Source organism: Lacerta agilis, chromosome 3, assembly GCF_009819535.1.
Source record: "Lacerta agilis isolate rLacAgi1 chromosome 3, rLacAgi1.pri, whole genome shotgun sequence".
Classification (NCBI taxonomy): domain Eukaryota; kingdom Metazoa; phylum Chordata; class Lepidosauria; order Squamata; family Lacertidae; genus Lacerta; species Lacerta agilis.
Window position 1 is genome coordinate 56,620,782 of NC_046314.1, and position 19,070 is coordinate 56,639,851.

General features: G+C 41.6%; 1 protein-coding gene across 1 annotated transcript in view; it reads right to left on the reverse strand.

Annotated features, from left to right (window-relative positions):
* LOC117044611 overlaps positions 1 to 19,070 on the reverse strand; it is a 43,299-nt gene that overhangs the window by 10,917 nt on the left and 13,312 nt on the right. The window contains exon 5 of the mRNA XM_033145419.1: positions 1,845 to 1,964. Coding sequence (XP_033001310.1) covers positions 1,845 to 1,964 — 120 coding nt within the window. The remainder of the gene's footprint in view (positions 1 to 1,844; positions 1,965 to 19,070) is intronic.

Genomic DNA, 19,070 nt, shown 5'->3' on the forward strand with positions numbered 1-19,070 from the left:
ACTGCAGGGAGTGGTAGGATGAATTGGCCGCACATGCCCTCTAAGCAATTTCCCCAGCAGGCCACCTTCCACCATTTAAAGGTTTGCAAGAGAGAGCAGTGATTAGCCTGGGAGAATATGTACCCTCTGAGTCAAATTACCCCACAATCTCTTTTCCTATTCACACAAACACACTACAGTGGTACCTTGGGTTAAGAACTTAATTCCTTCTGGAGGTCCGTTCTTAACCTGAAACTGTTCTTAACCTGAAGCACCACTTTAGCTAATGGGACCTCCAGCTGCCGCCGCACAATTTCTGTTCTCATCCTGGAGCAAAGTTCTTAACCTGGAGAGTTGTTTCTGGGTTAGTGGAGTATGTAACCTGAAGCGTATGTAACCCAAGGTACCACTGTACAAAGGTGTTTTATGCTTCATTAGTTGTGCACATATATTTACATTCCATCTGATTTCCCTTCTGATCAACGTATAGTTTCTTTTAGTTTATAAAAAAACAAAACACCACAACCCTGTAAAACTGACTTAGAGGGAGAAAAAACTGCCACAAAAAACATTGTCACCAACCCCACTAATCTTAAGAGTTTCATATCAAAAGACCTAATTGTGCTAAACAGGAAGCAAATATATGTTATTCATATTTTAGCATCATGAGTTCTGCATGCTCCCTCTCATCTGATAAAAATTACTGGTTTGCACAAAAGGCAAGCATTTCATGAAATAAACTTCAGTCACAAGAGCAGAAGCCAATTTTAGAACATTTTCATATGGTTAAATATGCTTTTGAAGTTGATAAAATGTGAGATACACTTCCCATAAGAACTTCCGTCTCTTAATGTGACAAGCAACTTCTAGGGAGGTTCCAATGGGGATGTCAATATATGTTTGTAAAATAACTGGTCAGGACCAGGAGTGGATATTAGGTGCTAAAAACTCGATAAGTATGGAGCAGATCAGGTGTGGGGGTAGTGGATAAATTCAATTCAGTTTGCATTTAAAGCCACATTTATCAAATTTTCACTTTCCCAAACAATTTGAGAAATGAAACATAGCCATCCTTAGAAATGTACATTTATCCAAATTTTGTGATGCAGTTCTCCCACCAATCACTGTTGACAAAAATGCATATATTAGGTAAAAGTGCATAAAATTGAATATACTAATGAAAATAATATACGAAATGTTTTGTATTAGGAAAAAATGCTTGCAAAAAAGAAAAAAGATTGAACATGGGGGGGAGCACCAATCCCATCTCCTGTACTTGTTTACTGAAAATACAAACATGATTGTGTGAATAACTGGTATAAATCTATTGTTAGATTTTTCTGGTAGTACTGCAGTTAAATTTTTGTAGTGCTTCCTTTGCAAGTACATTTAAGAAAAAAAATTTAGCGGCATTATTTTTGTTATTACAGTATTAAATATCTGTAGTACCAGCAATGAAAAAGATATTTATGCATTGCCTTCTGTTCTGTAGCATAAAACAAATGTGATGGTAGCAATGAAGATTTATCGGCTGCTTGTTTCCCATCAGCATTATAAAGGCTGCAGTTCTGCAGTTATGTTTTGGGAAGCTGCTAATGGTTTACCTTGACTTCATCTACTACAACTGACATGACATCATATGCTTAGCCATGCTGTTCCGCTTTATAATAAAACAACCCAGCTAAAGTGAAGGTGCAGTGCTTCACTTATTAGAAGCTTCCGGTACATTCTTGTGGCTGTTATGATGCCATAAACAGAGTCACTTAGTGGATGAAGGGTCAAACATACCAGCTTCCTCATTAGGAAAGGGTGAACGCGTGACTAGAGCCTTAGAACAGATCATATTCTTCCTTTGCATTTTTTACCTTAGAGTCATCAGATTCTCTGCCTTTATCTCCACCCACTTTATCTTCATTGGAAGTAAGGAAACTTTGCTGCTCCAGAGCTGGCATCTCATTTGTTAACTTCTGCTGTGGCTTCTGAACCTGGAGAAAGGTGAATATGGCAAAAAGGTTGCCGCAACCCTTCTAAAGGATACCTTTTCTCCCAATTCAGCTGTCTTCCAAAATCATGCTTCCTCTTCTTCTGGCCCTCCACCTGCTGCTGAGTTTCTTTCAGTATTCATTCTCTCACCTTTTGTCCCGGGAGGATCTCTGAATCTGTACCAGAACTCGGTGCTTCTTGGTTCCCAGGTGTCTCCATCACAGGAAGGAAAGTCTAGGTAAAGAGAATGACAACACACCTGATGTTTTTAGAACGTCAACTCTTCAGGGTGTTTTCAGAAGTCAATGGACTCAGGAACAGGGGCAGGCAAGCGGGAAGCACAATGGGAAGTACTTCACTGAGGAGCTGCTGTCCGTCCATTGTGGGAGGTGTAAGCTACATTCACACATCATCTTAGGCACATTTGACTTCCATGATGTCAACATGGTTGCAGGCAGGATGGTTGAAATTGTGCAAATTGTCCCAAGCAAGGCTGCAAGCGTAACAGGTCTTTTTGTGCCAGGGCTGCTTGGGGATGCCTGGCGTGAAAAGAGCTTTTAAGCTTTCGACCTTTCTTGAAGGGCAAGTCCACCTCAGCATGCTGGGCCTGGGAGTGATACGCACGCTCTCTCAATAGGGAGAACCTTCAATGGGATAAACATTTGAAAATTGTTTATGTGTGCAGCATGGACGTGAATAAGGTATTAACGGTAATATAGTGGTTATTAGAGGACAAACTGAACAGAGATGTCCTTCTTGAGGTTCTGTGATATAAAAGCTTGTTTCGGCAGAGTGTGATATCAAAGCAACGAAGAGCGAACCATAAACAGGACTCAGCTAGGGAATAAGGAAAGGAATGCATTCAAATCTCAGTGATCTGCTAATGGGTTTTTACAAGGCTCCAGAGTAACTCCAGATTTTAAAAACCTTCACTCAGCCAGCCAGCCAATCTTCGTTATTTTTAGTTAGCTCATTTACAGTTTTCATTTTATTGCTCTTAATTTGTGAACAGCTGTGCCATCAAATTTAAATTCCAGTTCTTGTTTTGTTTAAGGTCAAGTAACTTTTTCCTTCCAGCTTGATGTTTTTGAAAAGTTAAAGGAGGCTGGAGAAGGGACAAGATGCCTGTATTATTATTTTTAAAGACTTAGCATAATAGCTTCTCAGTCAGTGATCTATTTTATTCCAAGTAACTGTTTTGCCATAGACAATGGTGAGCAGCACAAAAAATACAAGATCTTTCTGATTGTATGACTAGAAGGAAGATCATGTTGTTGTTTTCAGAAGTGTTGGAGGCTGCATGAAGAAACACCATTGCCTGGACTGTGCACTCTAGTCTCACAATCCTCTCTGGGAACTTGACTTCCATAATGCATTTCAATAAAGAAGGAAATGGGATAAAAAGGAGAAAGTATACCCTGCCAGGAATGGTCATACTACCTCTGACCTAAAAATAATGACCGTTCCCTGCATCAAGCGGGATGAGCATTTTGCGTGGTCGTGCGCAGCCGCCTAGATCCCAGAGCAGCTCCTGGTAGTTCGGGCTGGCTTCACCTTCCCGGGCTGAATACCTGGGGTCTTTGCCTACCCAGTCAGCCGCCCAATCCCACCTGGGTGAGGTGTAGCCAGGGGGATTGGCCAGGTAAGGGGAGGGAACACAGACCCACACAATAGAAGGTGTTACATACCTGGGAAGCACCATTCAGGCTCCAGAGCTTCTCCCACCCCCCACTCCCTCAATTAACCTTTTCATTTTGCAGGATAACCTCTTCTCCACAGGTACACAGGCACTGCTATGTCAAGGCCACTGTTGAAGGCCTGGAAAGGAATTTCCCTGCATTGGCAGGTTTTGCCTTTCCCGTAGCAAAACGTCACAACTTTGGCAGTTGCAGGCCTTGGGTGGAATCCTTTAGTCATCTTCCTAAGGGGGGGGCGTGGGGCAGTGACCTCACGCCCCCATTTCGGCATCGATACCAGGGTTCCCATTAAAGGGGTCTTGGGGGGAGGCATTGGCCATATGCCCAGAGGTTGTCATTGCCCTCCCCCTCCAGCGGCGGTGAACAGGGGGGAGGGCTATCTGCTTGAACATATGTTCTCCAGAGCTAGCCCAATCCCCTCACATGCTGGATAACCCTGAAGTTACCCAGGTCCCCGGCTGGGGAGCTGGGAAGGATACACACCCAATGCCTGAGCCAAGGTCTCCCTACATCTGAATCTTAATAAAGTTGTGGCCAATTTTAATCCCATAGCACGTTGTCTTGTGTCGTTATTCTGCTCAGGGGCTGCCTGGGGTTTTGGGGGACTCCACCTGGCCACACAAATAACTTGAGTAAGGTTTTTTATTCTTTTTATATAATTACCTAAAGTCAAAAGATCTATGTTTGTTCATGTACCACTAGGAAAAATGTCCTCTCCATTATGTGACCTGATTCACCACAAGGAGTGGGGACATTTTTTTTTTTTTTTGGAGGGCAGAGTGATCTTCAAGGGGATAGAAAAAACATTCTGTAGGTCTTAATGTAGCATCAGGCTGGCAATTGAGGGGCACTGAGGGAGGAAGATAGCTATTGCAAAAAAGAAAGAGAAAACAATGCACGTGTGTGTGTGTGTGTGTGTGTGTGTGTGTGTGTGAGAGAGAGAGAGAGAGAGAGAGAGAGACCTGCCATTTCTCGCAAAAAATGTCCCCCTTGGAACAAGGCATTCTGTGAAATCTAAATGCCCAATCCAGATTCTGTGAAATGTGATGCCCAACATGTTCATAAAAAGTTCATGCTCCCAACTGCTAAAAATATATAGGAATCCAGGCAAAATTTGCCTCCTTTTTGTTACCAAACACCCCCTCCCTCTAAACAAACAGTTCCAAATGTTCGACCTTCTCCCTTTCTGGTAGCCTCCCAGGGACATTGTATGAAAAGAATCTGGCTACGCCATCTTTTTGTGTGTGTCACAACATACCACTATTTCCAGGGTATTTTCAGATAGATTTTAAACAGGCCTGGAAAAAGACTTGCTCTTCATAGCCGCCCCAAATGGCTAGAACTAGTTTTTTAAAAGAAAGACAAAATAAAAGGCAGTTCTTGGACCACTTTTTATAAAATTGTAAGTACTTTTCTGAAAGTTTCAAAAAATCCACACAGAGGTTGAATATGGGACAGGACCAACTTTCTGTCTGTGAAATATTCACAGACCCAATTTCAGTGGGACTTACTAACATTAGCTTCAATCCATTCCAATGTAAATAATTTCTTGATAACACAGTGCAAACTGAACTGAGTAAAAGTCTGCTTTACCGGACAGTTCTTATCAAAATTCTTGTGTTGAGGAGGATTTGAAGCATTTGGTGCATTTGAACGGTTCTGTCTACTGCTGCCTTCTGATAGTCTCATCCATTGTAAGGAAGAACTATCTGATGCCATCTGTTTAAGAAAAAAATGCAAAATTTTAAAACAAATGTTTTTCATATAAAGCAGTCAACAAAACACTTTTTTTTTTTGCTTTCCAGGTTACCTGTTTTTTAAAAAACAGAACCACTGACATTCTCTCACTTTAACTTATATTGATCAAAGTTCTGTCCCCTTAAAGATGGTTGTTAAGACTTAATTTCAGTTAATAATGTCTGGAATATATATAACATATAAGAAAAAATGAACTACTTGCAGAAGTTGAAAATAAATATTTCTTTCTACATTTCCCCAGAGATGGAGGACTTGGGCATTCTAGAATGTGGGAAGTACATGCTATCCTTGGATGTCAAAACATTAAAAGTTTTGGGTTGTGTCAGAATGCAAAGGAAACAGGAAGTGTATGGGTTTCTTGCTCCCCGATCCCTATGCTTTTCAGAATGTTTGAAGGTACTCTTGTTATCTACAGAACAAGAGCAAGTGTGAGGCCAGCTCAACCAAATTCATCTTTAGTGTGTAGTTGAAACATAGTGGATAAGGTCTCCATTTATATTTGGCCGAAATTTTTTCCACAATATGTGGAAAGAAATGTTGCACACACATCTACTAAAGTGAACAAACAAATCCCTACACATGCAGTCCATTACTAAACAGGTAATTTTAGCATCCAGTCCTATGATCACAATGAGCAAACACCATCCAAAATCTGTGTACCATTAAGGGAGTTAAGACTTAGAAGTGTTTAACTCATAGCATCACTGGCCTAATTTTCATTTCACAGAGAGACATTATGAAATCTTAAAGCTGGTTGTAGGATTAACATACTGGGAAAATTCAAAAACATAACCTTAATTAAAATACATTGCAAGCTTTCCCCCTCAGTACTCATCTTTACTACTTGATAAGCATATATGTCATTCTGTGGAAACCCCAAATCCTTGGCTGGTTTTCAGGTTTTTTGTTTCAATGTGGGAGATTTAAGCTAGTCAACTTGAATACAGAATAGAAAAAAGCCTGGAGCTGTGTTAGAACATTATTTTTTCTGGAAATTCCTCTTTTCTCTCTAAACATTTATCAAAGCAGGAAATATCACATGCACATACACCATACTTCGAGATTTCCAGGATCATTAAAAGTAGCCATAGAATCTTTTGATAATTAAGAGCTTGGTTTGTGTTTAAAAGAATTTGGTTCATGTTTGGGCAAATGAATGGTCTTCAACTGCAAACAGGTACTTTGGTGTAAACATATGGTATCCTTTTAAGTAATGCACTTGAAATTGGATGAAAAAAGCAACACACCCTAGGGTACTATTGAAAACTGTATACTCCATTGATGTTTCCTGCTTCACTTAAAGCCTGGAGAATGAAGAAGCCATTATACAAAAATTAATATTTTTTCTTAATCGCTGTTGTGCCAAGAACATGTTTGAATGACATGAGCATTTATAATGCCAGTATTCTGAATGGCACATGTTGTGTACAGATCTTAAAATAAGACAAAACCACCACTAAGACCTGATTTGGTCCTACATAGTCAAGACATATGTACTATTGGAAACCACATCATTTCAATAAGAGAGTTAATTAGTTTCTTGTGCAAGTCCTCTTTGTGAGAAAGCACAGCTGATTTTCAAACCATTCACCAGATTCACTGCACCATACCCTAAAAGCACATTTAAAGCATGGTTCTTTCCCCAAAGAATCCTGTGAGCTGTAGTTTACCCTACATAGAGCTACAGCACTCGGTGTATTGTCTTCTGCTGTTTATGTATGAACTCACTTCAGAGATAATGATAAATTAAACTTCATTATTGATAATGCCTGGGAGCATGGACAAATTAGAAATTAAATCCTCCAGCCAGGACACACCTTTCCGGGTACTGATGCCCTGGGTCATAGCTCATTTTTTTTAAGGAGCCATGTGTCAGATATTTAATTGATAATGCATAATTACACCCATAACCTGGAATGAACTACAGTTCCCAGAATTATTTGGGGGGAAACCATATGCTTTCAATGTATGATGTGGATGTTAAATTAGTCAACTTCAGGATGGGGTTAAGTCAGGCAGAAAACTTTAAGAAATTGGAATGGAGCGACGCTAATAAACATAATTGACTGTCAAGTTAGAAGATTTTAATGCTAAATTCAAGTTTTGTTTCTTAGTGCAATTTGACCTATGAAGTCATCTTCAATAATGTTATACTATGCTGGAACAGGAAGAAAAAACAAATGAACTGTTCTTCATCAGGCCAAAAGATTACAGTATTTGACAAAATTCCTTTCACTTCATGCCAATTACCACCCAAGTGTCTGAGGGTCAATTTTGTGAAGTATTTCTCTCTTTCCATGTTTTAAGGTCTGATAATAATATATGGTACATGGATGTAGTGAATTCAGATAAACAACTGAGCAATAGAAACAAACACACTGTCATATTTTGAGAAAGGATTGACATGAATCAAGGACAAAGGCTTTATATCTTAAACACTTCCCTTGTCGGGGTCCCCAGTGGAGCCTCTGCTGTCCTGCAACACTGCCACATCAGAAGGGTGAGCGGACTTATTGTACAAGGGGGTCTGTAGAATTTAGTGAATACTGTAGCATCGGATTAGAGAGATGAGCAGATATTTTTGTATTTAGCTTTCCATTATGAACACCAGGAAGAATGCATACACCTGAGCAGCAATTCTTTCATTCTTATATCCACACATTCACGGGTGAACATTTGGAAAGGGCTGTGGTGCAGTGGAAGAGTTCTCTGTTTTGCATGCAGAGGGTGCAAGGTTCAATCCCAGGCATCTCCTGGTGCAGCTGGAAGTACTTCCTATCTGAAACCCTGGAGAGCCCATGCCAGTCAGTGTAGACAATATTGAGCTATATGGACCAATGGTCTGACTCAGTATAAGGCAGCTCCCTGCATTTGGGGATAAATACGTAAAATGGAAATTGACGGTCATTTTCAGTAAGAGATTCAGATCTCTCTACACATTCAAATAGCACAAGGTGCAGCCTCTCCTAAACAGTATCACTTCAGTCTAGGTGTGGATCATATGTTGAATGCACATGAGCAGGGAGAGTAGAGATGAGCACACTGAGCTCAATATCCCATTGCCCACTGACTCCTGGAGGGCAATCACCAGTAGCATGAGGAGCTTTCACCAGTACTAGAGGTTCCCCACTTCAGGCTGTCACCCTCTATGAGTTGGAAGGAATAGAGGACAGACCTTAGCGTATTTGTCCCCGTTCTTCCCGGTTGTGTGCAAGGTTTACACTTGAGCAGAATAGCTACATAGGGCTATAGAATAGCTACATAGAGAGTATTTTTACATGATGAAGCATTCTAATATGAAGTTCCAAACTTCAACCTTAAGTGATACAGTCCAAATGGACCCCACCATATGTGATTTCTGCATATCAATGCTCACACCGTTGCTTGGGAATGTGGAAGACAGACAGCCATTTGGTACTCTAGAGTTATTCTCGGGATATGGCTGTCATTGGAATATCTACTTCTCACATATTTATCTCTACGGGACAAAAGCGGCTGAGAAAATGCAATTTAATCCCAAAGCTGCTCATGAAAAAAATGCCATGAACCACTGACGTTCTTCTTGCTCTTAGAATGGTCTAATTTAAGAAATTGAGAATTTTTTTTAAAAAAAAAGTCTGAAAGTTTTTTTTGTTTTGTTTTTTTAAAGTACGGTATGCCTCCTTCAACCCTATGCCAAGTCTTTGCCTGACATAATATAAAGGTCTGGTTTATAAATTAGCTGCAAGACAGACTTTATAATGGAAATAGCTATTGACCCTTGGCTGCGGCAGTGCATTTTCTGTGGCAATATTAAGTTACAACTCTGTTCCCTGGGCGCAGCCCAGTGAGTTATATAACAGTGGCCATTGCATGATTACTCAACTTCCTTTAACTAACCCTAATTGCATGCTGGACATAAAAAAAGCACCTCTTGTCTATGACATGTTCAGCAGAGACACTGCTGACGCCACCAACCTCATCCACTGTTGCCTTTTAAGATGCTCCAATGAGATGCAGCATGCAGGTGCCACCCACCTTAAAAGGATATGTTGTTTTCCTGTCTCTCCTTTCCGAACCGACGAGCGGTTTCTGACTAAAATGAACTAGTACAGTAAAATATTTGAACTAAGAGGAAAAGGCGAAGCTACATGTACAGGGCATACTGTACTTAGGATTTTGGCTTAAATGTGAGACAGCCACCCAGACGAAGGAGTGAGGGGGGAAAGAAAGAACACCTACATTAAAAACAAAAGGCCTCCTATTAAGATCTTCTTAACAGCACAAGCATCTTAGAAACAATATATGTCAAATGTTGTCTGGGTTTTGTATGCCACCCAGTCAGCTACATTAGTAGCATTGTAACAAGTCTCTGCTGTGAGAGGCTAGAGAAATACAGCGAAGCCATGGGGTTTGAACGAAGTCAGCTGCTGGTTAGCTTTTCCTCCTCCACAACTGTCTTCTCAGCAGCCATTCCAGCTGGTGACTAGAATATTTAGTTTTTCTGTAACTTTTCTGTAACTTTTGTTTTCCTCTTCCCATGCCATTCATTTTTCCTTTATGTTTCATGTCTGTTACATTGTGAGTCAAGGAGCCAGAACTGTCTTGTTGTTGTTGTTGTTTTAAAAAATCTCTAACCAGCACCTATAAAATTCAATGTGCCTTATAAAATAAAAAGGTAAAGCTACCCCTGACCATTAGGTCCAGTCGCAGACGACTCTGGGGTTGAGGCGCTCATCTCGCTCTGTAGGCCGAGGGAACCAGCGTTTGTCCGCAGACAGCTTCCGGGTCATGTGGCCAGCATGACAAAGCCGCTTCTGGTGAACTAGAGCAGGGCATGGAAATGCCGTTTACCTTCCCGCCCGAGTGGTACCTATTTATCTACTTGCACTTTGACATGCTTTCGAACTGCTAGGTTGGCAGGAGCTGGGACCAAGCAATGGGAGCTCACCCCACCACGGGGATTTGAACCACCGACCTTCTGATCGACAATCCCTAGGCTCTGTGGTTTAACCCACAGCGCCACCTGCGTCCCTCGTTCCTTATAAAATAGCAATAAGAAGAAGAAGCATAATGTTGGGATTTTTTGGGTGGCAGGTGGGGCGGGGGAATTTTTTTTAGGTGCTTCCAATCCACTTCTCACAATTGTCAAAATGAAAGAAACATCTGAAATAAGTTAACACTATGCCAACCTCCCCTCTGCTTCACCCTTCTCCTTCCTGGTAAACAATAGCAATCCACCTGTTGGAAATCTAGCACAGTGGATCCAGTTCCCTCGGCAGGCCACTGATGGGTTGATGTTTTTGGTTAATCTGACTATGCACAGGGATGGATCTACTCTTGATGGGGTTACACTTCCCCTGAAGTAGAAGGTTCATAGCTTGAGAGTACTCCTGGATCCTTTGCTGTCACTCAAGGCTCAGGTGGCCTCACTGGCCCAGAGTGCCTTCCATCAGCTTTGGTGGCCCAGCTATGTCCTTATTTGGACAGGGATAGGCTAACTACTGTTGTCTATGCTCTGGTAACCTCAAGGTTAGATTACTGCAATGCGTTATACATAGGGCTGCCTCTGAAGATGGTTCGGAAACTTCAGCTGGTGCAGAATTCAGCAGCCAGTTTGCTCACCAGAGCAAGATGGTTTGAGCATATTACACCGATCCGGGTCCGACTGCACTGGCTACCAATTAGTTTCCAGGCCTAATCAAAGTACTGGTTTTGACCTATAAAGCCTTGAATGGCTCAGGACCACAATACCTCAAGGACCATCTCTTTCCATATGAACCTACTTAGTCCCTGAGATCATCTTCTGAGGCCCTCCTTCGTGTGCCTCCTCAAGAGTTCCAGAGGGTGGCAACATGAGAACGGGCCTTCTCTGCAGTGGCTCCCTATCTGTGGAATGCTCTCCCCAGGGGAGTTCGCCTGGCACCTTCATTATACACCTTTAGGCGCCAGACAAAAACATTCCTTTTTTAACCAGGCCTTGGTTGATCTGATTTACATCCTATGCCCTTTCTAAGTGTGTTCTTGGGGGGCGGGCACTATTGGGTTGTTGTTTTTATTTTTATTAGGTATTTTGTGATTTTATATCTTGATTTTATTCTGTGAACCGCCCTGAGACCCCCGGGTGTAGGGTGGTATATAAATTCAATAAATAATAATAATAATACTGTGAAACCGAAAGGGTCCCAGAAGTTCATATTACTCTAAAAAAAACAAAAAAACAAAACGGGTCTGGTAGACCTTATTTGAGTCACACAACTCAGATTATTATTATTTTTGTATATTTTTGTGGCTAGCAAACAGGACTAGTTTAGAAACTGCTTCTTTAACAGTTCTTCAAGTCAATGACGCACTCCTGTAGGGAGGAGAAGGTTTGCAAGCCGTGCCTTTCTCTACAAACCTGCCAAATAGCTCAAGTGTGTAATTGTACTTTCTTTTCTCTCTAAAAAAATCCCTTCTTAAGAAAACAAAATAGCTTTTCTTAAGTTTGGTCTCAGCTTTCAATGACTCACAAGTTACTCCTTATTGGGGCCCTCTTGTTTATATGCAGAGCATTTAGGACATGTGCTGAAAAGTTATCCCTACAGAAAGCTCAATAGCTCTAAAACCCCAGAGCCCCCAGTGCAGAGGGACAACTAACACTCTGTGCCAACTTTACAAGAACAGCCTGGAATAGTGCTGAGAAACTGCCCAGACAAACTCCTTGTTTTCGGAGAATGCCTACCAGCACAGTTTTGCTATCTGCCCTGCATGCTCAAATATACCCTAGTTTGTCCTGTGGAGCTAATAGTAGCTAAGGTGCAATACACTGGCCTGAACATGATTCAACTCCTCAAAACTCTTTTAGAAAAGTAGTACAGAATAGAATGGAAATTTGGTCTGGTGGGGCGGAGCGGGTTGCTTTAGTGTGCTGGCAGTGGGTGGAGTCATACATCTATGCCAGTAACCAGCTGCCACTGGAAAATCCAAAGGCTCTGCTATGGAAAAGTGAAAATACGCATTGGGCTGGGCCTGGGAAGGACCCAAATGTGTAAACAAATCCAAGCCCAGCCCCATCTCTGCAATGGGGTCTTAGGGAGGAAAGGGATTTATCCAAATTTTTAAGAATGTGCCATGGACGGGGTGCAGAAAAAGAGAAGAGCCCGCTGGACTTTCTCTGTTGGACTTCAAAGAGTTCCCTTCATAGCACGAGGAAGGAGATAAAGGGGATGTGCAGATTGGGTGAAAGCTGCTGCCACCATTGCTTCTGCCCAGCCCTCAGTGTGAGTGTTCTTAAATGAGTTCGCTCGCTCCTGCACACCTGGTTTGGTGGGAAGGCATCTAGTGGTGATGCTCTAGGGAAGGGAGAGACTCAGCTCCCATGCACAATGGTTGCCTGGGATCAAGTTGCCCATCATCCAAGGCACATTGTGCGTTGGGAAATCTTACCGGGGGGGAGCCCATTTCTCAGGAGCTGAATTGCTCTCATTCAAGAGCAGCAGCATACTCCTTCCTGCACCACTTAATGCATCAGATTAGCAAGGAGCATTCCTAGTGGCTCGTAGTGCTGTGGTGAGGCAGGGCGGGGCCCTGGGTCGTGGCCCCCTGTGAGCTCCTGGGCCTTTGGTCCGGCCTGATTGGGCCTGCCTAAGAGGGCTAACACAAAAGCAGTGTTATCCTCCTGGAATGTGAGCACCATTGAGGGGGAAGGACAAGGAGAAGAAGCCTTTATTTTACATGCCACAATATTTATCAAATATATCATCTCTTGACCTTAGTACTTTAGCAGTGTTGTTTTCTGTCAAAAGGCATTTAGTGCCTATGAATCAGCATAAAAAGTGGAATAAAAAGTGAACATTGAGAAGTCTAACAGATCTACTTCCATACTATTTAACAACATTTGAATACAATTTAATCGTCAATTGCTATGTGTGGGCAGGGAGCAGAGAGATTTTGCTTTTTCTGGATAATTTTGGTTAGGAGCAGCTTTCAGATTATCCACCTCTGATAACTCACACAAACACTTCAGAGTTGAGATGATGCAGAAGGAACGATTCCTTCAAATGTCAATGTTCTCTTGCCTATTCACAAGATTAACTCAAGGTATTTACCGGTAGTTAACAGAAGCATCAATTCACAAGAAGAAACACAAACTGCAACAATGAAGTGCCTGTCTCCATCTGGTGTCCAGTAAAGGTAAAGGGACCCCTGATCATTAGGTCCAGTCACAGACGACTCTGGGGTTGCGGCGCTCATCTTGCTTTATTGGCCGAGGGAGCCGGCATACAACTTGTGGGTCATGTGGCCAGCATGACTGAGCCGCTTCTGGCAAACCAAAGCAGCACATGGAAACACCATTATTCTACATTATTCTACATTAACTAAGCAGTCCAAGTAAATATATGAGCATATTTCCTGAACACAAGAGACAAGTACCATTATCTTTATATTCTTCAACAAGAGTTAAGATTTAGGTTTGTATGCTGCTATTGTTGTTTCTGGTTTTCTTAGAAGGCAGACTTCAAAAACAAAATGTGAACATTTAAATGATAAAATGCTACAAACTTTTGAATTTTATCTTTTCTCCTGACATATTTTTCACCTGAACACTGCGTGGAATACTGAAAGAGAGCACTGAAATAGCTCGCAAACTGCTCTGCTAAATCAGAAATGCAGACCCTGACTCAAAATGATGAGATTATCCATTGAGACAAGGGCTGGTGAAGCATGAAGTCTGAAGTGTTTCAATAGTGCTTTTGTCCTTAGGTTAGTCCCTCAGGGAACGCTGAATGCTGTGTCAGCAAAACGAAGATGCATTAAGCTGTACGGCTGGGCGTCTGTATATGCAGGCACATAAAATGGTCTCTGGCAGTTATTGGGGGAACCATCCTGATGTAGGAGAAGGATGGGCCCTGCCCAGTGGCTGGGTTCATCTGCTGATTTCAAATAACAACTGGCTGCAAACTAGTAGAACTAGATTACTTTCACACCTTCTGGATGTGACCATATCATGGAATCTGAGAATCATGGGTGTTTTAAGAGGATAACTCAAGGGGCTTCAGACCTATACACATAGATCTCGAGGAGGTTCATAAAATAAAATTACAATATAAAAAACAATATAAATTACAATATAAAAATAAGAACCGAAACCCTCCATCACAGGGCCAGGTTGTGTAAATAAACCATATATCCTAAAGACACCACAGTTTCTGCTATCCCTTATTCTGAGAAAACCAAACCCTGGGTGAGTGCCTGGAATCCCTGGAATCTCACCCTGCTTGGAGATTGGGGTGGCGTGCAGCAATATAACACATTCAGGTTGCATGTTAATATGCCATACTGAGAACATCAAATGTTATCTTCCAGCAGTTGTGCCGTCTGTTGGTGTATAATAGATAAGAATTGTGAAATAATTACAAATTAGCTGTAGATGATAAAAGTTTTTTTTTATAAAACCATGTGCATGTTCTTGATACACTTTGCTCTGTTAAAGAATCTGTCTTCTTACTCCATCACCTGATTGCATGAAACTCAGATATAGCTATCTTAATTGCAGTCACATTTTAAAGAAAGCAACCTGCTCTACATTTTTAATATCTGAAAGTGCATAGAAGCTGAAGTAGGAAAATGAACCTAAAGCCAAGCAATGCAAGACTCTAGTATACATTTTAAGGACAATTTCTCTTTTGCAGAATGTCCATTAATTTTTTAACTGGCAATAGCTTAAACTGAAACTTGGATTAGATTTTGACACATGGTAGCAATGTGTCGTCCATTTTCCTTCTGATTGCCTTCCAAACAAGTGCAACAACTTTGTAACTTTTTACAATTCCACAGAACTTTGAAAGAACAATCACTAATTCTGCACACAGCTGTGTTCGGTGGGGGGAGGTGGAGTGAAAGCATGGGCACTATTGTTTGTGACTAATCATCCTAAAGAAACTTGTTGGCTCGTTTTCACATTATTTTCTTTTCATGTTTTGTCCTCCATTACCACAAAATGCTTCCGCTATTATGGTGCTAATAAATTTCTTGGTGGGAAACTATTAAAAACTATAACTGATGTAAAAAGAAAAGAAAAGAAAAGAAACCTCTCTTTAATCAGTTTCTCATGCCAAAGCTTAGCAGCAGTGAGCTGGTCATATGCAACATAATAAAAAATAGTTTTAATCAGTTCCTTGCAAGAGCACTGGCTCAAACTCTGTTCAGTGTTTTCCCATTGCTATTCAGCCTATAGTTCAGGAGTAGCCAATATGGCACCCTCAAGATGTTGCTGGACTACAACTCCCATCATTGCTGACCACCAGCCATGCTAACTGGGGCTGGTGAGAATTATAGTTTAACAGCATCTGGAGGGCATAATGTTAGCTATCCAAGTTTTAGCCCAGAGGTTACCAAACTGTGGTCCTTGAGCTTCATTCAGGTATTTCATGGCACATCTGTAAAAATAGAATAAAAAACCTTACAGCATCTAGCATAGCACATTACAGTCTCCAAGACCCTCAGCAACTTTGAAGTGGCCATGGGGGTGGGGGAAGTTGAGGAACCACTGCTTTAAACTTTTATGAAATTGAGAAATATATACAGAAGCCTGTAGAAAACATAGCAGTGAACTTTGCAATAGAGGCCACATCAATGGTAAATATGGAAGTGAGAGCTGGACCATAAAGAAGACTGATTGCTGAAGAATTGATGCTTTTGAATTATGGTGCTGGAAGAGACTCTTGAGAGTCCCATGGACTGCAAGAAGATCAAACCTATCCATTCCTAAGGAAATCAGCCCTGAGTGCTCACTGGAAGGACAGATCCTGAAGCTGAGGCTCCGATACTTTGGCCACCTCATGAGAAGAGAAGACTCCCTGGAAAAGACCCTGATGTTGGTAAAGATTGAGGGCACAAGGAGAAGGGGATGACAGAGGACAAGGTGGTTGGACAATGTTCTCGAAACTACCAACATGAATTTGACGAAACTGCGGGAGGCAGTGGAGACAGGAGTGCCTGGTGTGCTCTGGCCCATAGGGTCACAAAGAGTTGGACATGACTAAACAACAACAACAACAACAAAGGGAAGCTACACTTCAGGGACCAGGCACTCAAGTGTAAGGCTGCCTGCAATGATTTTGGAACAGGTTTCTCCATATTATGATGCAATATAGAGGCATAAACGAGCAGTGTGGATATCTAGCAATTTGCAGACACTCTCGGCCACAAATCTGTTAAATGACAGAGGGTGGGAAGAATGGATTTTAGAATGGAAAGCAAAATTTTAATAGAATATTAAATTCTGATTAGCATAGCAGGGTGAACCTAAGAATTTTCCCTGAGGTAGTCAGGTGCAGAACATTGGGGCCATAATCTGAGCCAGGTTCACCGATAAAATGCTTTGTCTGCCAGGACTCAATCCTGCAGAACAGGGTGAATAACAAAGATAACTGAACTTCCTCTGAGCTTGTGTGGAATGCTTTTCCTTCAACAGTCAATATACACTGAGGATTGTGGGGTGTCAAAGTTTTCAGCTAAATTCTGCATGGTTCAAGTCACTCCTGTGATTAACCACAGCCCTCTCTCTTTTAAATGACCTACTGGGTTCCAGTGTATAGAGCAGGATAGCAAGGTGGGCTTCTATCAAGAAATAAGCTCATAAAAGGAGGGGGAATATCCTTTAAAGCACAGGGTGGCCTTTAGAATGGAGCTAAGGATTTTGTACAGTGAGATGTGAATCTCGAAATGCTGCAACATCTTCTTTAAAACCTGTATAGAACCAAAAATACCTCCCCATCAGAAAGAACTGGGCTAAGATATTTTGGTAGGAAGAGACACATTGGGACCCTGGCACAGGTATTACGTTTCTGAAGGCAAGGAAAGCACACTTTCAAACTGTAGTGAAGAAATGAAAGAAGAATTTTATCCGCTTTGTTCTGCCAAACATGAAATCAGAGAACTTAGCAAAACATTTGAAGTATTTGGGCCAACACAATAGTTCCCACAGTGGGTACATCATAGAACGTGGCAGAGTACACTGGGTAAGCACTGAAATACCAAGTTCATGCAAGCACAGCCCATTAATATTCCAGCATCCATTTCCTTCCAACAACAGCAGGAAAATTGATAGTTGAAAGGCGGGAGCACTTATCTTCAGCTTACAATCCAGTATTAAAACATTCAGACCAATATATCTACTTACAGTGGCAATGTAATATCATTGTACAGGACACTGTGGTATCCCAGGAGATGGTACTCGATCCTATATACTTATTTATGAGGGTGGCAAATTTTCGCAGTTGATACTTAGTTGAGTGAGACAATGAGAACTTCAAACTCTAGTTTCAAACATTTGCTTTAGCAATGGAAGAGGAACATCATAATTAGTTAAATACTATATTTATTTTACAGAGCATGTCAAAGTGCAAGTAGATAAATAGGTACCGCTCCAGCGGGAAGGTAAACGGCATTTCCGTGCACTGCTCTGGTTCGCCAGAAGCGGCTTAGTCATGCTGGCCACATGACCTGGAAGCTGTACGCCGGCTCACTCGGCCAATAAAGTGAGATGAACGCCGCAACCCCAGAGTCGTCTGCGACTGGACCTAACGGTCAGGGGTCCCTTTACCTTTACCTTACATTTATTTCACAGAGACCTTGCAATATTGGGGTTAGACAGTGTTTATGAGGCTGCAGTCACACCATTTACTGCACACTCACTGAGTTTCCAGTCTTGGGTTTTTAATCCAAAACAATAAATATCTTGCAATTTGTTTTAAGATACAATTGTACCTTGGAAGTCGAACAGAATCTGTTCCAGAAGTCCATTTGACTTGTCAAAACGTTCGAAAACCAAAGTACAGCTTCTGATTGGCTGCAGGAAGATCCTTCAGCCAATTGGAAGCCACAGAAGCCCCATTGGACATTTGGCTTCCAAAAATAGTTCGCAAACCACAACAATCACTTCCGAGTTTGTGACGTTCGGGAGCCAAAACTTTCAGGAACTAAGCTGTTCAACTTCCAAGGTACGACTACTGCTGTTTGATGCATTGTTTCTCAAAACAGCTTCGCACCAGCTGGAGCATTTAAGCCATTTCTAATTTGTCGCTAGCCAAGGTGTGAGCACCTCCGCATAATGTAAAGACATCCTCACCCATCAATGTACACAAACTGAAACAAACTGAAGCTGATGTGAACAGCTATGGGGGAAAGAGCTGCGAAACACACTGGAAACAAACAACAACTTCTGTGTGCTATAAGGCAATAATGTGAACACGTGCTAAGCCATTATTCCATACTGTGCATTGACATTTGTAAGGGACAAAGTTTTTGAGGACAAAAACTTTTATATTAGAAGACACTTAACTCTCTCTGGTTCAGCAAAAAGAAGGAAGGGGAAAAGAGTAGAGTTTGAAGAGTAGTCTGAAAGTCTTCTGGCGCAAAGTCTTCTGCCGCTAACTCTGGCTAGATGGTTATTCAGGTGCGTTGATGAAATTGCCAGCAATAATTGACTACGTTCATGGCCTGACTGACATAATAAAATGCAACTACACTATTACAAGCCACATAAGCAAAAGCAAGAAGAATTGAATGCCCAGTGAATTGAGACAGCCAGACCTATCCACATTATTTTCTCATATACTGTAGGCCATTGAGAGCAGCAACAAATATTTCAAAAACAAATCATGAATAAAGAAGTGTGGATCGCTCGAC